The sequence below is a fragment of the Tasmannia lanceolata genome, unplaced genomic scaffold (assembly GCF_043159265.1).
Source record: "Tasmannia lanceolata isolate RefF3 unplaced genomic scaffold, GAP_Taslan_0.1 ptg000012l, whole genome shotgun sequence".
Lineage (NCBI taxonomy): Eukaryota > Viridiplantae > Streptophyta > Magnoliopsida > Canellales > Winteraceae > Tasmannia > Tasmannia lanceolata.
In genome coordinates, this window is record NW_027518689.1 from 40417490 (window position 1) to 40442132 (window position 24643).

At 39.2% G+C, this 24643-nt stretch overlaps 2 protein-coding genes across 3 annotated transcripts; both read right to left on the minus strand.

Moving 5' to 3' along the window:
- Window positions 1–3803: 3803 nt before the first annotated feature.
- LOC143888208 (uncharacterized) lies at window positions 3804–13532 on the minus strand. Of its 2 annotated transcripts, none has more exons than XM_077392563.1 (9): window positions 13235–13532; window positions 11190–13134; window positions 9400–10527; window positions 9249–9308; window positions 8613–9164; window positions 8241–8480; window positions 5995–8151; window positions 5479–5865; window positions 3804–4569 (listed from the first exon to the last, which is right to left on the minus strand). In XM_077392563.1, the coding sequence occupies exons 1-9, from the start codon at window positions 13346–13348 to the stop codon at window positions 4097–4099; spliced, it is 7056 nt and encodes a 2351-aa protein (XP_077248678.1). In that variant the 5' UTR covers window positions 13349–13532; the 3' UTR covers window positions 3804–4096. The 2 variants fall into 2 exon arrangements, with proteins under 2 accessions (XP_077248678.1, XP_077248677.1); XM_077392562.1 differs by having other exon boundaries at window positions 9249–9320.
- A 3394-nt stretch (window positions 13533–16926) lies between these two features.
- Window positions 16927–22028, minus strand: COP9 (COP9 signalosome, subunit CSN8). The gene is made up of 5 exons (XM_077392564.1): window positions 21865–22028; window positions 21590–21669; window positions 20941–21122; window positions 18289–18396; window positions 16927–17289 (listed from the first exon to the last, which is right to left on the minus strand). Exons 1-5 carry the CDS (start codon window positions 21946–21948, stop codon window positions 17150–17152), a joined length of 594 nt encoding a protein of 197 aa, XP_077248679.1. The 5' UTR covers window positions 21949–22028; the 3' UTR covers window positions 16927–17149.
- Window positions 22029–24643: the final 2615 nt, after the last annotated feature.

Here is a 24643-nt window from a genome sequence, read left to right on the forward strand (position 1 = left end):
TGAGTGAGCTTCACTGATTCGCAAATTTAAGTTACTCTAATTCCCTCTTTACTTATGAAAACAATTCAAATCCTTAAAAAAACCTAGTAAAAATGTATAAAATATAAACCAAACAAACCTTTTGGTTTTGCGAGTCTCTTAGGGGGTTAGTTACGTGGAATTTTGAAGGTTTGTGTAAACTCTCACAAACCACTCTTGTGAACTTACTTCGACTAAAACTTCAAAGCCATACAGGAATTGAAGACGCGTTGGTAGTCAACAGATGAACAAGTTTAAACTCTTGAAAGTTTAGCATTCAATTTTTTTTTTTGAAAAGGGCAACAGAATATATATATATATATATATATATATATATATATATATATATATATATATATATATATATATATATATATATATATATATATATATGTAAAAACAGAACCGAGGTGGTCCTGAAGGAACAAAGATAATACAAAGATAGCAGTGCAATAATTCAATGAGGTAGATAGTCAAAGCACTCAAACTCGGCCCGAAAGACTCCTTTCTTGGCAAGGGTGTCTGCTTCCGCATTGGCTGATCTTCCGCATTTAGCATTCAATTTTTAACTATTACCATGAGGGTGCGTTTGGATTAACGGAATCAGGTGCAAAAATCATAATCTGATTCCAAGACCGCCGATTCTGGCGTTTGGTTAAAAAATGTATGGAATTAAGGGATCGGAATCAAAAGCAGGAGGAATTAGAGGTGGGGATGTGCTGTGAATTTGTTTCCCTCCCCAAACGGGTGGTATTTTGATTCTGCCCTCTTCGGAATAGAAATTTTATTAGATTTTTTTCAATTAAAATTTTTATCTTAAATTTTTTATTTTATTTCGTGTAACAGAAAATCGGAATATGTCCATTCGTAATTTTAGGGGTGCGACTCGGGTCAGGTTGGATCGGGTTGAGGCCAACCCTAGCCCAACTGGAGATAGCATTTCCTCAACCCAAACCCGACCCAACCCAAGCCTCAGGTTGAGGATAGTCAACCCTAACCCAACCCACCTCTAAATCTGTCAACCCTAACAAACCAATCTAACAGGTCGGGTTGGGTTCATCTCACCTAAGGCCAAACTAAAAAATACATAACTCAAAGAAAATCACCATGAAATAAGACAGAGGTCGGGTTCGCGTAGGGTTGCCAAGGCCTCAACCCTAACCCAACCTGAAATTAAATTGGGTTGTCTTTTCCCAACCCCTACCAAGCGAAAATCGGGTCGAGCCCTACCCAAGTTGCACCCCTACCTAATTCTAAACATAGCATGAGTACTTATAGGCCTCACTTAATGGATATCCCACCCCCCAAAAAAAGAAAAAAGAAAGAAAGAAGTGTATTTATGACTACTACTTCTTACACAATAAGTAGCTCTAGGGAGTGGCCCAGGAAAGAAAAAGAGAGAATGTATCACTTCCCTCCCCAATATTAGTTGTATTTGTGAGATCCATTTAACAGTCTCCAGATTTTGTTGGCCCACTAGTGGATCCAAATAAAGGAAAGTGGACTTAATAGAGGAATCCAAGCGTCTTCTCTTTGTCCTGAGGTTTTTGGAAGAGATTCAAAAAGGGTGAATGCTACGTTTGACGGACTCATATTCTTCATTGATTTGGGAGACATTCGTCCTTCTTGATTCTTCCATTCACATTGACTTTTGACTTTTGACTACACGTTTTATGCAATAAATAACCACCCAAACATGAAACAAAGGCGAGACCCTTGGTCATAAAATTTTCTCAGTAGCTAAGGTTTACATTTCTTTTAAGGGATTTGCTAGGGACAATTGCAGAATACGTTTTGCGGACCGTCTGCTGCATGAGGGAGAAGCCACCTCAGAGAATAAGACAACCTTATGCAATGGTCCCTAGCAAATCGCTTCTTTTGAATAACTAATGTTTTCTTGTTCTTTTCGTTTAGGAGTTATTTTTTCTTAAAAAAGCTCCATTTAGAGCTGAGTTCTTCTTTTATATTTGCCATGTAACATGTTAGTAATTTAATAAAGATTGATAATATGGGTAGCAAGCAAGCAGGGGCGATATTTCCAAAAAAAACCCTCATATGTTCATTGTTATATCCCTTATATATCCCTAAAAGGGGGCATATTTTTTTATAAGGAAGGGAAAAACCCTCACTTGGGAAGAGAAAAAGATATTTTTTAGAAGGAAGGGATATAAAAATGGTAAAATTAAAATTTTAAACTTATTTTGTACTCGGGATTCTATAGGCCATAATACACTTTGCTAGTTTGCCCTTCTCTAACTACGATTAATACATTGGCAAAAAAATTGGTCAAAATAGTCCGCTATGCTCCATTCTTTAATGAGCCTTTCTCGTTATAGGACTTCTATGTTATCACGTGTCAACTTGTTGGGGTTTATTTGAGTCAACAAAAAAAACCTCTCTCTCTAACGAGATTATATATGGTGGCCGCCCCGCATCGTTTCACTGATCCAAACCATTAATTTTTGGGCCTTACGTAGATGTAGATAGGGTGTATCCCAAAAAAATTTCTCTATACTGTTCATCCGAACTCTCACCCTCTGTTATGTGCAGATTTCTATATTGTACCATCAATTTTAAACCTCCATAAATTGGAGGGTTAGGATCATCCAATGGAGAAGATATTTTGGGGCACATCTTATATACATTAGGGCCCAACAAATGAACGGTTTGGATCACCCAAATAATGTGGGCCTGGGCTGCACCCTCATACATGACCGGCCATCATATAATCTCCCTCTATGAAAGATGTCTCTCAAGGGGTCTGAGACCTTTCAATTAAATGGAGTGCAAATATTAGATTCTGCGTGTGTCCTATCAGTACACTTTGATTTAGGAATCACAGGTGAAAAAATCATCCCCATAGGATGATCCTAACCCTCTAATATGTAGATAAATTACATTTAGAAATATCTATAGGTTGAAGAGTTAGGATCATCCAATGGAGATGATTTTATGGGCAAGGGCGCAACAAATCAACGGTTTGAACTGTGAGGAAAATGCCGACTATTTAGGATTCTATTAATGGTATTTAAGAGAAGGATTTATTTCAAAATCAATGCCAGCCTGTCGGTTTTAGTGTCAAGAGGTGATGGGCGATTTTTTTGCCAATGTATTAATTGTAGTTTTAGAAGGGAAAGCCAGCAAGGTACATTATGGCTAATAGAGTTTGGAATAGCTTCATATTGTCCCCCTTCCCTATTGGCCAAATAGAGTCCCGAAACGCTAGACTTCCTCTCTTATTTTTTTCCCCAAAAAATTAAGGGGAGCAATTGTCCCCACTCCCTTTCATATGCCATCGCCCCTGGTAGCAAGATCTTAGCTTGGCCTAGTTCTAGTGAAGTGAAGTCAGTTTTTCTATTTGTCTAAATGCATTAACATGTTTATCATTTTTCTTCCATCAATAGCTTCACAAAACTCTAATCTTACAGAGATGGTAATATCTTTCAAGAGGTTTGGAAAAGAAAGAGGATTTTTATTTTTTATTTTTGCTTTTTGAATGGTAAAGAAACAGCATTTGTTAATGGAGTGGTGTGTTCCATTATTCCATATATTGAGGTGGGTTCTGACTTCTGACTTCTGATTTCCAATCCATCTGCAAATTTGGATTGTTTTGTTTAGAAATTTAGTAAAAAGATTACTGTTTGGCAAGTCCCATTTCAAAAAAACAATAACAAAAAGCAAAAAGATTACTGCTTGATGAGAACTTCTTTTATTATTTGTAGTGTCTGTTCTGTACAGAACAAATGGATGATCTACTCTGAACTATCCATGCTATAGATCAACAATTTTGAAATATTGTTCTCATCAAATGATTGTTATTTTGCAACCACATGAGGAATAACCAGCAAATGGATAGACAAAACTCACAATACTTTTGACCATAGGAAGGAATTCTAGATTAGGCTTGCTAAATTTATGTTGATTAATAGTAGACAAGCCCGGATTAGATTGTCCAGACTGCTGAACGGTTTTGCAGTGATGTCACACACAAAAAAAAATCCATCACAAAAATCAACATTTCATCAAAATAATGAAGCCTTTGTTCTAATACAGTACAGCACCTATCTACCAAACCTTTTCAATCCTTCAACCAACGGTTGAATAAGTGAACCCTTGCCTCCTCTCTCTTTCTACTTGCCTCGTCTCTCTTTCTACTTGACTCCTCTCTCTTTGCCTCCTCTTTCTTTCTACTGCTCTGCAAGTTCTCTAGAGGTTGCCTTCTCAACATGGGGGTTGCCGATTTCCCAACCTTACGGTTGCTCGATTGCTCCCTCTTTAAAATTGGAGTGTTCTCCTTCATTTTAGTCACTGTCCGCCAATGTTTCGAGCTCCCAAGTGGCCTCATTGGTGTGTTTTCGACCCTGCTGGCCTTTTTATCAGCTTTTACTGTTGAAATGAACGTTTCATTGAACCGACTGCTGATCACCTCCACTTGATCTTCCAAATTACCATTTCCAATGAGTTCTGATGTTACTTTGTCAACCCTGGCTTCTTCTATTTCATCTGGTTCTAGTCTTTTAGAAGTTTCCAGCTTCCTCGGATTAATAACTTCTGCGGAAATCAATTCATAGTGTGTTCATGTCCGTCAATATTAAAACATGGGTGTTAGTTTTTCACAGTAATTTGGTGACTAATGCGCAAAACAGTACTGAACTGCAGACTAAGCTAGAGAAGTAATTTTCAGTAAAAAAATAAGAGAATGCTATATGGAACACACTGCAAACTCATGGCTTAGGCATTTCATGAGAATTTATATGATGGGTGGCCGTGAAAACACGTGAAGTCTAAAAAAGTAGGTACGGCCCACTTTTTTTTATGATCCAAACCGTTCATCTGTTTGGGCACAACGTAAATTGGTTGTGCCCCAAAAATCAGTTCCATAGGATGATCCTAACCCTCCGATCTGAACTGATCTGAATATTGAGATTTCCAAAAATCATTTATGGAATCTTCTACAGATCGGAGGGTTAGGATCATCCTATTGAACTGATTTTTGGGGCACAACCTATTTATGTTGTGTCCAAACAGATGAACGGTTTGGATCATTAAAAAAAAGTGGGCCGTACCTACTTTTTTTAGACTTCACGTGTTTTCACGGCCACCCATCATATATATTCTCGGCATTTCATACCATGATGCAAGGATATACATACCTCAAAGAATATAAACTAAAATACAGAGACAGCATTTTTTTTTTTAAAAAGAGTTGCTAGCATGGGTTTAAAGTTTATACAATTGGATGAGATAGGAACATCAGTGAAACGGTTTCTGTGTTTGAAAATGAGATCTTGAAAATGTTCACAATTTGCACGAGAAAACAGCCGGAGTATTAAGGTCGGTGGTTTTTATGTTTTTTTATAAGAAAATCACTCCACTGGAAAAGATTTTAAGGTTTTGACCAGCTTTAAAATTAAGTTTCACACAAAAACTGCAGCAAGCATAAAATTAGGTTGCTATAACCTGACAAGTTAGCATGCTTATGATATTCTGACGGATCAGCAGATGAGAGGAACTGGTCTGTCTTTGAATTTGCATTTGCCGCTTCTTTGAAACATTCCGAAACCTCAACATTTTCGCTGTCTTTGTGTTCATCTTCAATGATCACTTGTGCAACTTCTCTAGCATTTTCGTCTTTGAATGGTGACTTATCTACCTCCGCTAAACCTGCAACTACAATATTTTTGTAGACCAAATTTTCCACTTCCCCCTCTACATCGTGTGCAGAATTCCAGGTGCAGAATTCATTGGATAAGGAATGGAAAGGATGATATAGATCATCTTCTTCATGCTTATCCACTGAAACGATATGCTTGGATAAGGAATGTTCATTACATTTTAGGCCGGAAGCTGCAAAAATCAGAGGGGTTAGGACAAATCGACAACTGAATTTTAATTGATGGTATAGAAATAAGATTAGAAGCGAAAAATATCTATTAAGTTAGGAACAGCTCATAAAATACTAAATTCAAAACTCACCTTGATATGCCAAAGCACTGAGAGGTGAGGCAGCAAAGTCCTCTACAGCAACGTTACCTGAACCCATTTCTGATTTCGACTGAGAAGCTTCAGCATAAAATTTAACTTCTGTAAACTCAATGGGATCTTCACAACCTTTCTGTGCACTTGATCTTGCAATTGTTCTTAACGTGGAAAGTTCTCTGCAATCCTCCAGGCCACAATTATCTGAACCCATCTCAATCTTCAAAGGAGAAGCTACAGCGGAACTTTCAACTGTAAATTCAGTGGGATCCTCAGGTTCTCTCTGTGAATTTGATCCTGTAATCACTTTAAAGTCAATAACTCCTGTGCAATCTTCGGAATCAGAATTCTGTAAACTCTTTTCATTTTCTTTCTCCCTGGCAACATCTTCACCATTCTTAGAAATAAAATATTCTTCTGCGTTCCCTGCATTTCCTTTCTCATCTGCAACTTTACAATCCTGGTAATCTAACTCCTCTGAAATAGCTTTAGCAATGTCATTATCCGCCTCTCCAACGTCTATATTTTCTTCAAAATATAATTCCTCCAGGGTAACTTGGGCCATTGCTTTTATTTCCATGTTCTCTTCACAGACCTCTGAAATAGACGACTCTATCAAAGTTTTTGATGCCACTATTGTTTCTGATTCTTCCTCAAGATCAGTCTCCTTTGCTTCTGCAATTTCCAGTGCTGTGACATTAACCCCAGCATTGCTTACAAGGCACTCACCTTTCCCCATCATTTCTTTCCCCACCGATGCAACTTGGGCTGTTGTATTCACCACTAAGTCTTCTCTACAACCATCGCGCATAAGCTCTTTTACAATACTTTGTGATGCTCTGGTTCCATCTGATTGCTCTTCAATCTGAGTTTGATATGCACACATATCTTTCCAAGCCTTCTCACAGCTGGAGTTTTCTGTCCCATTATTGTCTACAAGAGAGTCATTATCTTCCATTGTTTCAGTGGCAATGACAGTTTCATAAGTTTCTTCTTTTTCCCCTTGAGCTGAGTCACCACATATTTTCACCTCTGCAACTTGGTTGTAATCTTTGCAGTCGATTTCCTCTTGATCAAATTGAGACAATCTTTCTGACTCCAAATTTTCTCGCTGATCTTCACATTCAAGGTCTTCCTTGAGAGCTTGAATGGTTCTTGTTGCATCTAAAACTTCTTCCAATTCTTGTTGGGCAGGCTCAGTTTCATTTACCCTTTCAGCAGCTTGAGTGTTGTCGCTACAAACCGTTGTCTCATCATAGTTCACAGGAGACTCATCCTTCTCCTCCAACTTGGAAGGGATCGCTGTCTCACCGATCGAGTTTGCCACATCCTCTAAGGCACAATTATCTGGACCCATCTCAAGCTTCAAAGGAGAAGCTACAGCAGAATTTTCTACTGTAAATTCAGTGGGATCCTCACAATTTATCTGTGAATTTGACCTTGTAATCACTTTAAAGTCAGTAACTCCTTCACAATCTTTGCAATCAGAATTCTGCAAACTCTTTGCATTTTCTTTCTCCACGGCAACAACTTCACCATTGTTAGAAATATTTTTTTCTTCTGCGCTCACTGTATTTCCTTTCTCATCTGCAACTTCACAATCCTTGTAATCTAACTCTTCTGAAATAGCTTTAGCACTGTCATTCGCCTCTCCAAAATCCATGTGATCTTCAGAGTATATTTCCTCCAGGGCAACTTGGGCCATTGCTTTTATTTCCAAGTTTTCTTCACAGACCCCAGTAATTGACTCCTCAAAGTAAGTATGTGATGTCGTTATTGTTTCAGATTCTTCTTCAAGATCAGTCTCCTTTGCTTCTGCAATTTGGGCTGTTGCTTTCGGCACTAAGTCTTCTATGCAACCCTCGTGCCTAAGCTCATCTACAATACTTTGTGACGCTCTGGTTGCATCTGATTGCTCTTCACTCTGAGTTTGATCTTCACATGTATCTTTCCAAGCCTTCTCACTCCTGAAGATTTCTGTCCCAGTATTGCCTACAAGAGAGTCATCATCTTCCATTGTTTTAGCGGCAATGAAACTTTCATAAACTATATATTCTCTCCCCTCGTCATAATTTGTTCCACGAGGGGAGCTACTCTCCTTAAAGGTTAATTCATTAGCTAGCTCAGGAAATTGAGCATTCCCCTGATTCCTTTCTGCACATTGAGAAAATACAAATTGTCACAAGTTTTTACTGTTGGATCATTCAATAGTACATAAGAAAAAGTAAAACTATAAAACTAACCTCCATGTTTGACTGGTGAGATAATCTGCTCGGATGAGGATCTCTGATTGCAGCTGGAGATTTCAACCCCAGCATTGTCTTCCAGACATTTGTTTTCTCCCATGCTTTCGGAAGCAACATAAGTTGCATAAACTGAAGAGTGTCCTTCCTCACTGTCACTTTGTCCCCTAATAGCATTAGCCTCTTCGCTACTGAATTTGATGCCTTCTATGGTAAATGTAACTCGTTCCTGATTCCCTCCTACACATTTAATAAGAGCAATAGATCAGTTTTTGTAGTTCGGTTGTACAGACGAAATAGATTGAATTAAGATGAACATTCAATTGGTTAAGATAAAGGAACTACATCAAATTTAGTTGTTCTTCTGCTCACCTTGACACTCTTGTGCATATATGGGAGAATGACAAGTGGTTCTGTCATTTTCTTGTTCTAGGGTTTTGGTGGGTTCCATATGGGCACCTGCTTCACATTCCTCAGATTCAAAATTTATTCTGGTATTTTCTTTTTCACCTTGAGCTGAGTCATCACGTATTTTCACCTCTGCAGCTCGGTCGTGATCTTTGCAATCGATTTCCTCTTGATCAAATTGAGCCAATATGTCTGCCTCCAACTCTTCTCGCTGATCTTCACATTCAAATTCTTCCTTAAGAGCTTGAATGGTTCTCGTTGCATCTGAAAATGCTTCCAATTCTTCTTGGGCTGGCTCAGTTTCATTCGCGCTTTCAGCTTCTTTAGCCTTCTCACTACAGACCTTTGTCTCATCATAGTTCACAGGAGACTCATCTTTCTCCTCGAACTTGGAAGGGATCACTGTTTCACTGATCGAGTTTTCAACATCCTCTTTTGCATTGTGTTCGCAGACGAAATTTGACTCATCAAATCTGTAAGCTATTACAGAATCTTCGAATTCTCCCTGTTCTTTTCCTGCACATTCAGCAGTAGTGAAGTATATATTATTATAACAGCTATCTAATCGATACAGCATTCAGAAGATACTCAAGCACTCACCCTTTTTGTCTTCTTCTGCGTAGCCAATCCTTATTATGCAAGAGCATTCCTCCTCATCTCCTGGGGGAGAATCTGAAAAATGTCAGTCATTAATTCCAGAAAAATGTTAGATATAAAAAGTGTTCCAAAAGTTACCACATTTAAAACTCACCTTGAGACTCTGCTGCACCAATGGATGAAAGAGGAATAATGCCAAAAGCAATTTTCTCTCCACCCCGTTCAATAGTTACTCCCAACTCTGAGAATTCTTCAGGTTTCAGAGGAGCATCTGCACCAAACTTTTCAAATTTGCAATCATTCTTATCTGTCATGGTCTCATCCACAACTTTCTCATCACATACAAAACCGACCATCTCATCCATGGCGTCTTGCTTTTTCTCTGCAACTTCTTGACTCTTATTATTCACCTTCACACCTTCATGGTACTCAACTAGATCTTTGGCAACAGCTTCCATAGCTCCTTTACAACCATCTAAAACGACTTTGTTGATTTCATTCAAGTCTTCATTTTCGTTAGGACCGTCAATATCACGCTCTTCTGAAAAGGGTTGACTGGTTCCATTCTCATCAGAACATTCTTTGCAATCCTCCTCTGTTGTAACTTCTTCACTATTGTCATTCACCTCTGCACCTCCATCATGGTTCTGCTCTGGCTCTTCGAGGATACCATCACCGCCTTCTTTAAACTCTTCTGAAACAACTACACGCACATCATTTGAAACTCCACAATTATCCTTCACCTCCATGACTCCTTCATTATTGTGGTCCATATCCACTGGAACAGTTTCAGCAGTTCCTTTAAAGCCTTCTAAAACAGCCGCATGGGTTTCATGCTCATCTCCATTTTCAACACCCTCATCATCACTCCCTTTGAAAATGTTTTGAGAGGTTACATTTCCATTGGAAATTTCTTCAGAATCCTCGAGACGAAGCTCACTTGTAATGCTTTCTTTATGTTCTGAAACAGTTTCACAGAATTCACTCAACGCTACATTTTCTTCAGCACCATTGGTGTTACTGTCCTCTGAATTGGATTTTGCAATTCTATTTTCTTCAGTAACGTCTTTGCCATCCTCATCAAGAAGTTCTTTGCTAACTGGCAAAGAAAATCCATCTGCCACAACCGATTCTGCCAGATCATTAGCATGAAACCCTTCATGATCATCAAAATCAACCTCTTCAGGTGCAATTTGGGCAAATGATGTCACTTCTGCAACTTCTTGATAAGCACTATCATCATACCTTGAATCAATCTGCTGGCTTGTGTGACATTCGAAATCTGTTTGAGAACAAGCTCCCACGTCAGAAAGGTAAAGAAATTGTTTTCTTGCAAAATATTCAACATCATGTTACCCACTAGTGAAAGTAGATCAGTTCAACATCATTTTGTAAAACAACCAATTACTCCAAAAGCTTAAGCTGTTAGAGTTGGTGTTATTTACTCTTCAACACTCCCCCTCTCGTGTGACCGCTCTTTTTTTGGGTTGACTGTACATGTGGCACATGTAGCCCCTTTGTTAAAGTATAAAGTCATCTCCATCAGCGTAGGCTTTTGGAATAAATGGGGCCACTGGCCTACATGTGGCCCCTCTTTTGGGTTTGGCCATTGCATGTGGATTTTTGCTATCAAGGAGGTTTGAACTCGGGACCTTTGGCTCTGATACCATGTGAAACTACCAATTACTCCAAAGCTTAAGCTGTTGGAGAAGGTGTTATTAAATCTTTTCTACTTTAACACCCACTTTTGGGTTGTGGCCATACATGTGGATTTTTAATACCAAGGAGTTGTTGGGTTTTGAGCCCAAGAACTGCCATGTGGCAATGGCTCTGGTACCGTGAAGAACAACCAATTACTCCAAAAGCTTAAGCTATTAGAGTTGGTGTTATTTAATCATTTATACATCAATAAATTCGAAATCAAGATTAAAATATTTCACTTACTGTGATCATCGCTCCCGTGGCCAGGTGAGATACCATCATCCCTCTGAGGTGCAATCCGCTCTGGAGCAGTTTCACTAACCTTGTGAGACTCTGTGGATTCAGGAGTTAAATTGCAGTTGAGCTGGGGAATAGTTTCAGCATCTCTCACCAGTGCTACTCCTTCGGCATCCATGTAGGGATTGCATCCTGGGACACTTTCAACTATTCTTTTCACCTCTACAACTTTGCCAGCATCCTCACAATCCTGCTCATCCGAACCTGTTCCAGTTGTTTCTCTCACTGCTTCAGCGACAGTTGCAACTGCAGCATTAAGATCAACATCTTGAATCTCGGTTGTTTGACTAGGTTCATTGCTGTCCACCATCGAAATAGTTCCAAAATCTACAGACAGGGCTATTTTTGTGTCAACTTTAGAAGCTTCCTCACACATAGGAATTGGTTCTTCCAGAACTGCCTCATTTGCAACCTTCCTACGTTTTTCTCTGCGTCGACTTTCTCCAATTGAACGTTTGGATCTTCTTAGACCCTCATTAACACCATTATCTTTTTTCAAGAGCACCTCCTCACCAGGTTCATCTCCAGGTTTTTCACTACGAATGAGGTGTCTTGATTGCTTTGGAGGCTTCCTTCCAACAATTCCATTGTTTCCATGACTGAGGTCAGCGACATCATGTGTGTGAGCACCAGGTCCAGTTTCAGTTACATTTTCACTCTCTGAAACAGAAGCTGATTGTTCCGAAACCTGCTTCCTTGTTCGCTTCCGGGGTTCCTTCCTTCCAATCTTTTCATCACTTCCCTTCTCTGCGATCTTTTGAGGCTTATCCCTTCCTATTATTTCACCAGTTTGAGGAACTGATACTTCAACTTTCGGAGCATTGCGCTTAGACCGCCTTGTACCCTTTTCAAGTTGAGAAGAAACATCACAATTTGAAGCATTCTTCTTTGATTGCCTTCTTGTTGCCTCTTCAAATTGAAAGTTTCTTTCCTTTTCCTCCATATCATCAGCTCCAGTTCCAATTTCAGGAATAGAATCTGCCTCTTCTGGAGCCTGGTTTCCGGCACGCTTTCGACGTTCATTCCTTCGGATTATCTCACCTTTTTGTAGAACAGATACTTCAACTTTAGAAACATGGCGCTTTGATCGCCTTGTAGCCTTTTCTTTTTTAGAAGACTCTTCACTTTCTTCTTGAATCTTGGCTCCAATTTCTTTCGTGATATCTTCGCAATCCACACCAAAAACTTCATCCAACGGTTGAATTCCCTCCACGTCATCTTTTCCCCTCTTCTGTGATCTGGTTCGCCTCAAATTCTTAGAAAGACCAATATCTCTTCCACCCTCATCATCTTTCTTCAAGCTTTCACCTAGCACCCTCTTCGTCTTTCTCGGACTCTTCTCCATTTCATTGCCAACAACATCTATCCCTTGTGGAATTTCATATTGGGGGTTTTCGCCCGTTAACAAGACCTCCCTACCCCTCAAAACTCTTGAGTCAGGCATTCTATTTTCTAAAAAAGAAACCTTTTTCGACGCTCCTTCGCCAATCTTTCTCTTACTTTCTTCATGGGCATCAGACTTTTCCCCTTTCCTTGTTTTCTTCTTTTCAACGACAATTGGGGACAAAACCCTAACTACATTTTCTAATGATTTTCCCGCCCGAGACCTTGTTGCCCTAACCGAAATCTCCTTCATATCCACACCCCCTTCCTCTTTGTATTCTAAATTTGCATTCTCCGCTTCGGGCCTAATCATTGATGCTCTTCTCGAACGCCTTCTCTTCTCACCCAATTTTTCCCCATGTTTATTTCTTTGATTATTAACCAATTTTGTCATTTTTTCTTCTTCAAAACAAAATGTAACTTTCTTAGTCTCCTTTTTAATGTTCTCAGAATCCTTTCCAGAACCCTTCAAGCAAGAAACACCTGTGGTTCTTGTTTTCTCATTACCCTGTACAATTTCATTTTCTATAAAAACCCATCTATCTGTTTCTAACATAAAAATAAACTGAAAAAGACAAGGAAAAAAAAAAAAGGGGGTAGAAGTGTACCTTTAGAAGCGAGGCAAGTCCATTTGCCATTTCCAAATTTGTTGTATTTGCAGGGAGATTGTGTTTCTTGCAGAGTGCTTGAAGGGCTTTCCTTTTCATACCGTGAAAATCCATTTTCTGCTTTTTTAAGAAACAAAAATGGAAATCTACATTGAAATTAAAGAAACGACTCTCTGAAAAAAGAATGAATCAAAGAAGACATAATCAAGAACACAAAGAGTCTTGTTGAGTTTTGTGTACATTCAATAGAGCCGTTTCTGTATCCAGGTTTCAGTTTTGAATACCTGTTGATTTTCAAATCTAGCATCATTCAAAAGAGCGGATAAGGTATCCCAGTTTCGGTATTTGAAATTTTTTGAATTTCAAATCAAGCGGTTGTATTGAGATTCCATAAAGATCAGCCACGTGGTGAAATATGATTGATTCATTTGCCTTTATGAGTCTTACCGTTAGACTTCTGCATTTAATCAACTACGAAAATATGTGAATGCTAACAATATCTCAAACAAATCTCAACCGTACACGCCAATACTGCCTATTAGATGACCCTTTGTTCCTTTGAGTGTTTTGACCGGATCAAAAATCAAGAGGCTATTTTACCTCATCATATAAATTCTCTATTTACTATTTTGACGGTACCTCATCATATAAATTCTCTATTTATAGTAGTCGGAGCCATTTTTATAGTTTTCTTCTTCTACACACTTATAAATGCACTTTGTTGGGATTGACCAATGTGGGCGCCTTGTAGTTGGTTTTGACAATTGCGCCCTTCATTTTATCATGACTCTTCTTCACATGGTTGATGAATCAAGTCCATAGAAAATTAGGGTGGGCCACATGTAGAAGAGAACAACCAGGTAAAATGACATTTTATATCAAACTCAAGGAGATATTTGCTAGGGACCATCACAGAAGGCATTTCGCATTTTGCTCCTGGGCTGTTGCATGGGAGAGCAGCTCACACAGGCTCAGATTTTTATCTTAATTTAATTCATCTTGTCATGCTCAAAATTGGTAACAGATACGGCAGTGACGAAAGAACTGATCTGGCTGGTCCAAGTTGACTTAAAAGTATCCTGCATAGTAGCGCACAAGGTCAGAAGACTGACCCGGAGTCGTGCTCCGGACGCGCCCTTCGACACCCAAGTCAGTATGAGCAGAAGAGTAAAGCCAGAGCTTAGAGTTATAGCTTAAGAATTTTTCTACCTCCCTTTCTTAGCATGAGTGAAGGCTATTTATGGTGAGAGCTCTGGGGTGGTTGGATTACCTACGCCGGGACATGTGTCGGCCCATGTGTGAGCTTGTTTTTACCTGCCATTGAGAGATTACTAGATTGCCCTTGGGGCTGGTGTCAATTCCATGGTGGGCCCTTTGGGGGCCACGTGTCGACAACTGGTTGGATGTGGCTTTCCATACCCTATCACATCTGATGTGGGGTTTAGGCATGATAGATTGACAGGTAGTGCTAGCATCTTTCTTAATCCGATTGAAGTTAGATTGGAAATACGAAGCGACGACTTTTCTCGCATGAGTGTCATCTTTGAAAAAGCACTTTTATTATCAGTAGACAGTAGCAAAAGACAAAATGTGGGTCCTCTACAAAAATCAAGTGATTAGCTTTTCTTGGAGGAACCCTAAACTCTTATGAAGGGGCAAAAGAGAACACAAATCATTTTCTTTTTAGGACTTTCCAAATTAGAATGACCATATTATTTTAGCTCTTTATACGTAGATAGTTAAGCTAAATAGAGAAGGAAAAAAGATGAAGAATTCATACGCTGTGGGTGTATGCCATTCAAACCCAATACATCCCTATGACTAGTTTTCTATGAAAAATAGAGCTGAAGTCATATCACATTACCTTGGTTTACTAATTTTTAATAGTTAAGAAACTTGATATTTATAAGGATTTAAATGACCAAAGGGCCACCCAAGTTTTCCCATTATCCATAGTAGAAATATATGTATTTTCCTTGACTTTATTGTTTATTACTTAAGGTACTTAATGTCAATACAGAAAATTAAATTATGAGTTTTAAATAACCTCTTGTTGTTATTATAGCTGTAAAGAATTTGACATTTATAAGATAATTAATAGTTAAAAAGAAACTTCCAATAACCATTCAAAAAAAAAAAAAAAATTCCAATTTATAAGGTTTTAAATAACCTTGGGGCCACCCAAGTTTTCAAATTATAAATAGTTAGGCAAGTCACTTCCATAGAAGATCGTCGGCGAGACAAAATTAAGTCCTAACTATTAGCCATGACATGTGTAAGATAGATATAGAGGGGTTTTAAAGCTTCATAAAAGGAGAGAGAGAGAGAGAGAGGTTTTTTAAAAGGAACGCTCCTCTTGAATGAAGAGACGATGTTTTTAAGTGAGAGAGAGGAGAGAGAGAGGTGTTAAAAGTTTCACGAAGGAATGGAACGCTCCTCTGGAAAGAAGAGATGATGTTTTGAAACGAGAGAGAGAGAGAGGGAGAGGGGAACGCTCCTCTTGAAAAAAGAGATGATTGATGTTGAGAGAGAGAGAGAGAGGGTATAAAAGTTTAATGAAAGAATTGAACGCTCCTCTGGAAAGAAGAGATGATGTTTTGAAGAGAGAGAGGGGGGGAGGGGGCTAGATTTTTGACAATGACATCGACAACTAAATGTAAGTCACTATACTTTGCCAGTAAACTTTTTGTCCTAGGAAGTTTTAGTAAAATTTTGGTCCTATCCCATGTTAGGTTGCCTTTTAGCACTAGAATTTTTTTAATCCCACTCCTGTAATGATTGCTTCTGTGGTGAATTTTTTAATCCCACTTTTGTAATAATTGCCTTTTCATCCCATCCCAAAATAATCCCAGAACCAAAAATAAGCTTGAGAAGAATTATTTTTCTTCCCAACAGTTCAAGCAACCAAACAAAGTTTTTTTTTTTTCCACCATAGTCCGGTCAACCAAGCATGGGATTTTTATTTTACCGGAATACTAGTAGGACTTTTTTTTTTCCACCAATCTCCTTGGATTTTTTTTCTCCCACATAAATCACATAAATCCCAGGAACCAAAAAAAACCCGGCAACCAAACAAAGATTTTATACGGTAAGAAGTAGAGTATTTTTCAGTAGGCACAGTGGGGCCCACTTCACCTGATGGTCTAAACCGTTCAGTTTGTGGATAACTTAAGTAGGATGTACCCCATAGATAATCTTCATAAGAGGATCCTAACCCTCTTAATCTACAGAGGTTTCAATAATGTTCAATCCCTCTACACATTGGAGGGTTGGGATCATGCTATGGAGATGATCAACAGGGTACAGCCTATTACATTGTGGCCCAACAAATGGATGGGTTAGATCATCTCATGTGGGCACCACTGCAGTTTCTGAAAAATACTGGACTTCATGCTCTGATGCTCACTCGCCATATAAAATCTCATAATAGAATATGTCAAATTATCTGGCTGTTTTCCAAGCCCTACATGTCCCATTCCGACGTGATGGACCTCTTGATTAGACCGGCAAGCGCAGGTCCGGCCCAATCTATGAAGATGATCTATAAGATCAACAGTCTCGAATTCAGGTGCCATCAGTTCAATGAGGATGCTATATACAAATTTCTTGCTGGGTTCTTCGTGCCTTATACCAGACAAACACTGCTTCTGTTACCTGAGTAAACAAATCCAATTAGCAGTAACATGAAGACAATTCCTAAACCTCCATCCGTTAAAAACTGAATGCAGCTTTGGAGATGCATTACACCAGAGACATTTTCCATCTTAAAGTCAAATTCTATGCAGCAATTGTCTTCCCATCCATTAAAAAAAATGTGTCTTCCCCTCAACCCATGAACCCAAAAAAAGAAAAGGAAGACAACCATATGACAGATATGGGATAAAAAGTTAATTTACTGAAATCCAGTAAGACCAATCAATGCTCCAGGTGGAAAACATACTCAGTTAAGCACTGTAGCTTACTGGGATCCAGTTTCTGATGTGTGACAATAGGCTGCCTCTTCACAGTCAGCATTCCAGAAGAAGGATCCACACTCCAACCATGTTGGAGTACATCTGCATAGGATAACACTTCCCTCAGTTGATTAACCAACAAAGACGAAATGAAAAGAGTACGTAATCAAGTTCCACCAGTTTTTGAGAGGTTTCTACAAATATAAGCAGGTTAATCCCAAACAATATTACCATTACTAGTAATCACAAATAGAACAGATCTGCCACTTTAAAAAAGTCATTTCGGTGCTCCAATAGAAAGGAAAGAAACCAACTAATGTCACACTTGGTGGCCCTGCTGAAGTACATATATCAGGACGCCTATATGAGATGCCAGGTTTTTCATGCATCAGACTATCATTTCCCTTTTCTAACCACCGTAGTTAGGGAAGTGATACATCTGCCCCTTTTCTTCCGCAGGCCACCCCCTTGTAGTGTAAAAAGAGTAATCATAAGTACACTAGTGGTCCATTTGGAAGCACCAAACTCAACTCAACTCAACTAAGCCTTTGTCCCAAACTATTCCCTGTACTACCATTGTTTGGTTGCTATTTACTATTCACATGTCGCCCCCCCTCTCCTGTAAATTTACCAAATGCAGGCCGTTTTGCACTGTTTGACTTTCCTCTCAAATCAAGAGAAAAAGGAAAGCAAAGAAATAGGAATCCATATTCTTTCTACTTCTATATTACAGAGGGGGGCGAGAAGAAAGTGTGTGTGGGGGGGGGGGGGGGGGGGATATGTCACTTCCCCCATAGTTATTGAAGTTTAATTCGAGGAAATGATACTTCCACCAAATGACTTTTTCAGGATTAAGACAAACAATACTGCTAAAAAAAAGGAATAAGACAAACAAAAAGGGGTGGAAATATCATTTTTCTTAATTCAAATGGATAAGGGCAGGTAACACACACAAAAATAATGGGACCACCTTGACATGATACATGATCCCCACAGTTATGGATGGAACTTCCATGGCCTGGGGAATCATTTAATCTGTCCTCCAATTGCATACAATTGCTACGGAGTACCGAAAAAAAAACAAGGGATACAGAAACGTACAGTTTGTGGCATCTTCTTCACTCATTCCGAGAAATTGAGCTGTATCAGTGACGCTTATTGTCGAATATGCAGACAGCAGTAGCTCAAACATTCTCCGGGTATAGTTCTCTGTGCATTTGCAGACAGCAAAACTCATATTAGCAATTGAAGTGTCACGCAAACAGACAATAATTCTTATACAGAGCTTACTTAGTCAACAAGATGATAGATACTGAACATGATTCCAGACCGATGCAGCTCAGCAATCACAATCCCATCAACAAATCATATTACTTTACAGCAGGAAAGACCATCCTTTAAAGAAAAACAAGCAATTTTGCAAATTACAGGAATCACATTGCTTTGCTTAAGATGTGGGCTGTATCTGTTGTGTCGTTGTCTAAAGCCTATTGTGTCTGTGTCGCAGTCGTGACATCTTCATGGGCTTTTGTGCCTTTGTGTGGATTGTTATCTGTGGACTGTGGTGCTCTCTTCTGTGGGTTGTTAAGCCTTGTGAAATGTTAACCATTGCTTAGTACTATACTACTATTGTCTGTCATGTGACTGTTGTGATCCTTTTCGTGGGTGGTTGTGCCTTGTGTGAACTGCTGTTCATTAGTTAGAGGACTGTTATTCCTTTCTGTGGGTTGTTGATTATCTGTGTAATCTGCTGTGTTGACGTGTGACCACTCCTATCCTCGTGTCAGTACAAATGTGATGTTCCTTGATAGGATATCGGACATTGTCAATGACACAATTCTTCCTGTTCCAATAGCTCACATGTATGAGTTAATCGACGATCCCTCCCTGGAATGTGGGAGCTGAACATGTATCAATCTCCACATCTGATCTAGAAATCTTGAAGAGACAATGAGAGGAGTTTAAGCTAGTTAAATTCCTCTCCGGAGTTGAACCAGAGTCTAATTTTGTTCTAATGTTGTTCGTGGACAAATCTAGGTAAGCGAAGAGCTTCCCTATTTGAATAATATTCTCATGGCTTCAAACTGTTGAACTACCTGCCTCTTCTTCACAAAGTACTTTCACTAAGGAGTCAGCATTGACTTCTGTTGGAAGACGTGATGGTAACAGAAATCACAGTGATTATGGAATAGGACATGATCGCGAGTAGAGGAGTGGTTGTGGCTGTATTAGAGTTCATGGAAATAGAAAGTATAATTATTGTGGAAGATCGAATTATACATCTGACAAGAGTTGGGACAAGTATGGAAAACTGATATCAGTGAATCAGGTCATCTATAACATTGATGGGGATGTTACTTTTCAGCATGCGTCCTTAGAGACTCAACAACATAGTACTCCTGCTCATGATTTGGTGGTACTCTCACATGAGAATTATGAAAGCTTGTTTAGAACACTCTGCAGTCCACCAATTGCACTTTCTCATCCTCGAAAATTGGCGTCGGCAAATTATGCCATCTAAGTATCTAACCATTAACGGGGATGTTACTTTTCAGTATGCTTCCATAGAGACTCAACAACATGGTACTCCCACTCATGATTTGGTGGTGCTCTCACATGAGAATTATGAAAAGCTTGTTAATCTCATTCTTTGCTACTTTGCCCCTTCTAACTAATGTTTCTCTTTCTGCTTCTAGTTGGCTCTGTTCTTGGATCACCAATTTAGGTTTCTCTTACCTATGACTGGTGGATCGTCTGTCTTTACTTCATTTGATAATTCTATTTTTAAATTATCTGTTACTTTGGCTGATGAATCCCTAGGTGTAACTAGCTAAGAGGCGATGTGTCCTAACAAGTCTCTTTCCCTATCCTCTGTCTTGCATGTACCCAAGTTCCCTTTTGATTTATTATATGTTAGTAAACTAGACGAGTCTCGGGTGTTCCATAACTTTGTGTCCTTCTTCTTGTGAGCTGCAGGATCTAAAGACAAAGAGGGCGATCGGTGGCAGGATTGAGCCTGGTGGACTCTACTATATGGACGGTAGAATATTCACTGTTGTTTTACATTCTACAGTCCCTAGTCAGCTTTGGAGTCGTCGACTTGGACATCCTTCTGTTTCTCATTTAGATTGTTTTTTTTATTTTTGAAAATTAATTCTCATTTAGATTGCCATGCTCATGCAAGTAAGATAGGTAAGCATCATGGAGTTACTATTTATTCTTGCATCATCGAAGGAACCCCTATTACAATTCTTAAGTTGAATTTCAATGGGTCTCACTGTGCAACCTAGGTGGCCGGCCTTTGGAGGAATCAACAACAATTAAAAACAGGGATGGAAAGTTGAGGTGGCCTTTTCATGCCTCAAACAAACTCTAACAAAGTTGAGGTTTGCTCTAGCCTTTCATGAATGAAAAGCTCACTTCGCTAGGTGACGAGCAACAAACTGATTGTGTGGATTTATCAATTACCAAATAGATTCGAAAACCCACATATAAGAGGAGAAACCATAATCCTTTTTTTGTGTTTGTGTGTGTGGGTGGGTGGTGGTGGTGGTGGGTGGTAGGGGAATGTTTAAGTGGGATGGGACTGAACCTCCGACCTCCAGGTTGGCGAACAAAGCCTTGACCATTGAGCTAGAGGCTCAATCCCAAATTAAAATGTATAATCCAAAAGTAAATGTGCTCAAAGAGGGGAAAATAACAAGGGAAAGATTAAGATGACAAAAATAAATAAATAATTACACAAGCACTTGCCTGAGAATGCCATCACAAGCCCAAGAACATCTGGGCTCCACTCAAACCCGTGAATGGCCTTGTAAACACCGGCATAGTCCCTCGTCCATACACACTGACCTATTTTCCATGCCGCAACGATCTCGGGATGATTCTCTTTAACAGTCGAGGGAATAGATTTCCATAGAAACCTAGCACTGTTACTGCAAAGACCAGCAAACCATCCATGAAAGCCCAGACATCGATATCGATTCCAGTAGAACAACTATCTATCATCCACAAAAAAAGAGCTAAATTGCAGAGAACAAAAAAAAAACACTAAACCTCAAACAATCGGACGATTCCACTAACACCTCATTAGAACAACAATCTATCATCCACAAAAAAAAGGCCCAAATTGCAGAGAACAAAAAAAACCCCTAACCCTAAACTTCAAACAATCTGAGGATACCACCTACCTCATTACAACAACTATCTATCATCCACAAAAAAAGGCCCAAATTGAAGAGAACATAAAAAACTTCAAACAATCTCACGATTCCAATTACACCTGACTAGAACAACTATCTATCACCCCAAAAAAAGGCCCAAATTGCATAGAACAAAAAAAACCCTAACCCTAAACCTCAAAAAATTTGACGACGCAGATAAACAGAATCTTTCAACTTACACATCATTAGCGTAAAGATGCCCTAGAAGATGAATTGCATAAGGCCATTCTTCCTGGAAGATGATGCCCTGAGCAGCAACCTGATCGATCACGAAAATGGAAAAAATCATAAGGAACATAAGAGAGAATAAAACAAAGATAGAAATTATTCGATTCATTACTTTATATCCAGGGGTTGTGAAACCCTACAATTCGATTCTTCTTCTCTCTTTTTTTTAACCTAAAGCCGTTTTCAGTAGAGAAAATGAGATATGAAAAAAGAAATTTAAGCTTGCCTGGAGCATGAGTTCGTCACATATATCTGCAATCTTTTCGTAAGATTTGGACGCCATGGCCTCCATGAGGACAGAGAAATCCATTGAGTTTCTTCACTCGCTCGTTCTCTGCAACTCTCAAAACGGGTATAGAGAGAGAGAGAGAGAGAGAGAGAGAGAGAGAGTCTTATACACTAAAATATGCTGTATAAGCGTGCCCAAAAAGCTGCCTATTATCGAACCAACCATTAGCAACATGCCATTGGTTTGGTTGGGATCATCCAATAAATATCAAACCATATGAACGGATAGGATTTAATAGCATTTATTTATTCTAATAAACATGTAGTGTATTTTACAGGAAGGCCCTGTTTAGATTGCAAGAAAGAAAAAAAAAATCTGATGGGAAATTTTTTTCTTGGAAACCCTTTTTCTTTCAATGATTTAGAAGGAAATTATATGATTATGGTTAGTGTTGAGGAATATTATCATAAATTGAAGGTCCCGACTCAACTCAAGTAAGCCTTGTCCCAAACTAGTTGGGGTCGGCTATTGAATCATTTCGAAAATTTTCATGAAGAAGGTGAAAGGGTCGACCCGGCTCATATTGACTAAGTCTAGTCCGGACACTAGTTGGGTTCATCTATATTGATCATTTTCTTCCATTATATCATGTTCTCTGTTATATTCCTAGCCCTCAAGTCTTTCCTCACTGGTTCTGCCCAAGTTTCTAACCTTGTGTGGTCACACCTCCATCTAAGCATTCACATCTCTGCTACACGCACGTGCTGCTTCTTGGTGGCCCAAAGAAAAAAAAATAGGGTTGGTTCAAGTACTTTTCTAGAAAATTCCTGCCAAACAGGGCGAAGGGATTTCTTCTTAACAGATTTTTCTGGTTAAATAACATAATGCAATTAGAAAACTCTGTCCGGTTCTCAAAATCCAAAACAGACATGGCCTTTTTTAGACCAACACTGTCTTGGACTCACAATCAGTAGTCAAAATTCAAAACAAACAGTGGGCCTTAAGTCTCACCAAGACACCAACAAGCACTCGGAATCAGGATCTGAGTCTAATTCTACGTGATTCCAGTGTTTAGTTCAAAAAAGAGTGGAATTGACACCAGGGTAGAATTAGAGCGGGAAAAAAAACAGAATCTATTACCCTCCCCAAGACGTGGGTATTCTAATTCCACCCTGATCAGAATTGAATTTTTAGCAGAATTTTTTTGAATTAAAATTTTAATTTTTTTTTTCTCACTACGTTTAATGGAGAATAGGAATTGGAATCTAATGTCATTAGTTTCTTCAGCTTCAATGGCATTAGTTTCCTACGCACTCATTATCTATCAGATCTCGCCTTCTATCAACCATCCGTGCAATGACTGGGCACTTAAATTTCATGATCACTGTTTAAAACCAGATTCAGTGAAAACTGAGATTTGCTGAAATCTGAAAGCATATAAATTTCACATGTTACTCGAGATTAATATTGATTGGCAATTCCCTTGGCAGAATCCATTGCCTACAGAAGGGTTAAAAAGACAGAAACAAGATCAGAAGCCACTAAGGAACACTAACATGAACCAAGCAATTTTTGTTTTTCCTTGCAAGTCATCTGACTTCCACATGTACAAGCATCCTCACCCAACCATTTTGCCAACATTGAACATATTGAAGATGTTCCGCTTCGCCATCTGGGTTAACGATGTTAGTGATTTTGCATTTTCAAAATCATGTATATTACATGTTTTAGTGTTTTGGAAAATGTTTTATCAAAAGCGTTTGGGAAAAAGAAAATGTTTTCTTGGAAATATTTGCTTTTACAAAAGGATGTAGAAGTGTAGTTGAAAAAGATAGTTCCACATCGGATGAGAGAAAAGAAAGAGAAGGGCTTATAAAGCACTACCTTTTCTAACTCTTGTTGATTGCACATTGGGTTGAACCCATGGTTGGACCTGCGGGACGGTGCAACGCACCGTTCGCACACGCGCACGCGCGCGGCGTGGGCAATGGGCTATAGGGCGCATAGTGGCGCTTTATTGGCGCTTTTTTAGGCGCACTTTGCACTTCTGAAGGTGGACCGGTCAAATGGTTCGCAGGCCCATCAAGCCGAATGGTTCAGTTGGGTTGGGCTTCGGTTCGGGCCTAACGGTCGGCCCAACGGGCCCATGACTCCAACGGTCAAAGGGTGTGATCAAATGGGTTGTGTCCCTTCCCCCAACGGCCATGTGCCAAGGGGGTGCGATCCACACCATAGATGGTTGATCTAACGATGACTGGGTTGGAGAGAGGTTTTACTCAAACCAACAGTCACATCTAGAATCGATCAGGACCATTCAATATCAATGGGTGCGATCTAACGGTCAGATTTCAAACATTCTGGAAAGGTGCCCTGTAGAGGTGTTTTTCACACTGAAAAGACATTTTACACTCTCTTCTACACTCCTACAAAAAAAATCCCAAGTATTTCTACATACTGTTTTTCTTTTGTTTACTGTTCTACATACTGTTTTTCTGCAGAAACAGAATCTAGAGATTTCTCTAAGGCTTGAAATTTCGGAAGGGCATTTCGGGTTTGATTCCGCTAGTGCTACGCGTCATCAAACATTAGTAGGGCTTCCCTACTAGGCTTCATTGTATCTTGGAGGCAATTCGCGGATCCCCTTTGCACACTACTAGTGGGGGCGAATCTTGTCTTAAGGAAAGTGATATCACGCCTTGAAGCAACAAGTTTCTGTTTTCTATCATCAACAGTACCCTCAACAAATTTTCCATCAAACGATTGTGATGGAGTATCA

What these genes read in the sequence shown, in the direction of transcription:
- LOC143888208 (XM_077392562.1), bottom strand. Translation starts at nt 13,348, where the DNA reads ATGGATTTTCACGGTATGAAAAGGAAAGCCCTTCAAGCACTCTGCAAG. An exon ending in CCACGGGAGCGATGATCACA is followed by an intron (nt 10,528 to 11,189) that starts GTAAGTGAAATA and finishes GTTCTCAAACAG; the next exon opens with ATTTCGAATGTCACACAAGC. An exon ending in TAAGCATGCTAACTTGTCAG is followed by an intron (nt 4,570 to 5,478) that starts GTTATAGCAACC and finishes TGATTTCCGCAG; the next exon opens with AAGTTATTAATCCGAGGAAG.
- COP9 (XM_077392564.1), bottom strand. Translation starts at nt 21,948, where the DNA reads ATGGATTTCTCTGTCCTCATGGAGGCCATGGCGTCCAAATCTTACGAA. An exon ending in GTGACGAACTCATGCTCCAG is followed by an intron (nt 21,670 to 21,864) that starts GCAAGCTTAAAT and finishes GTGATCGATCAG; the next exon opens with GTTGCTGCTCAGGGCATCAT. An exon ending in GCTTGTGATGGCATTCTCAG is followed by an intron (nt 18,397 to 20,940) that starts GCAAGTGCTTGT and finishes GCAAATGCACAG; the next exon opens with AGAACTATACCCGGAGAATG.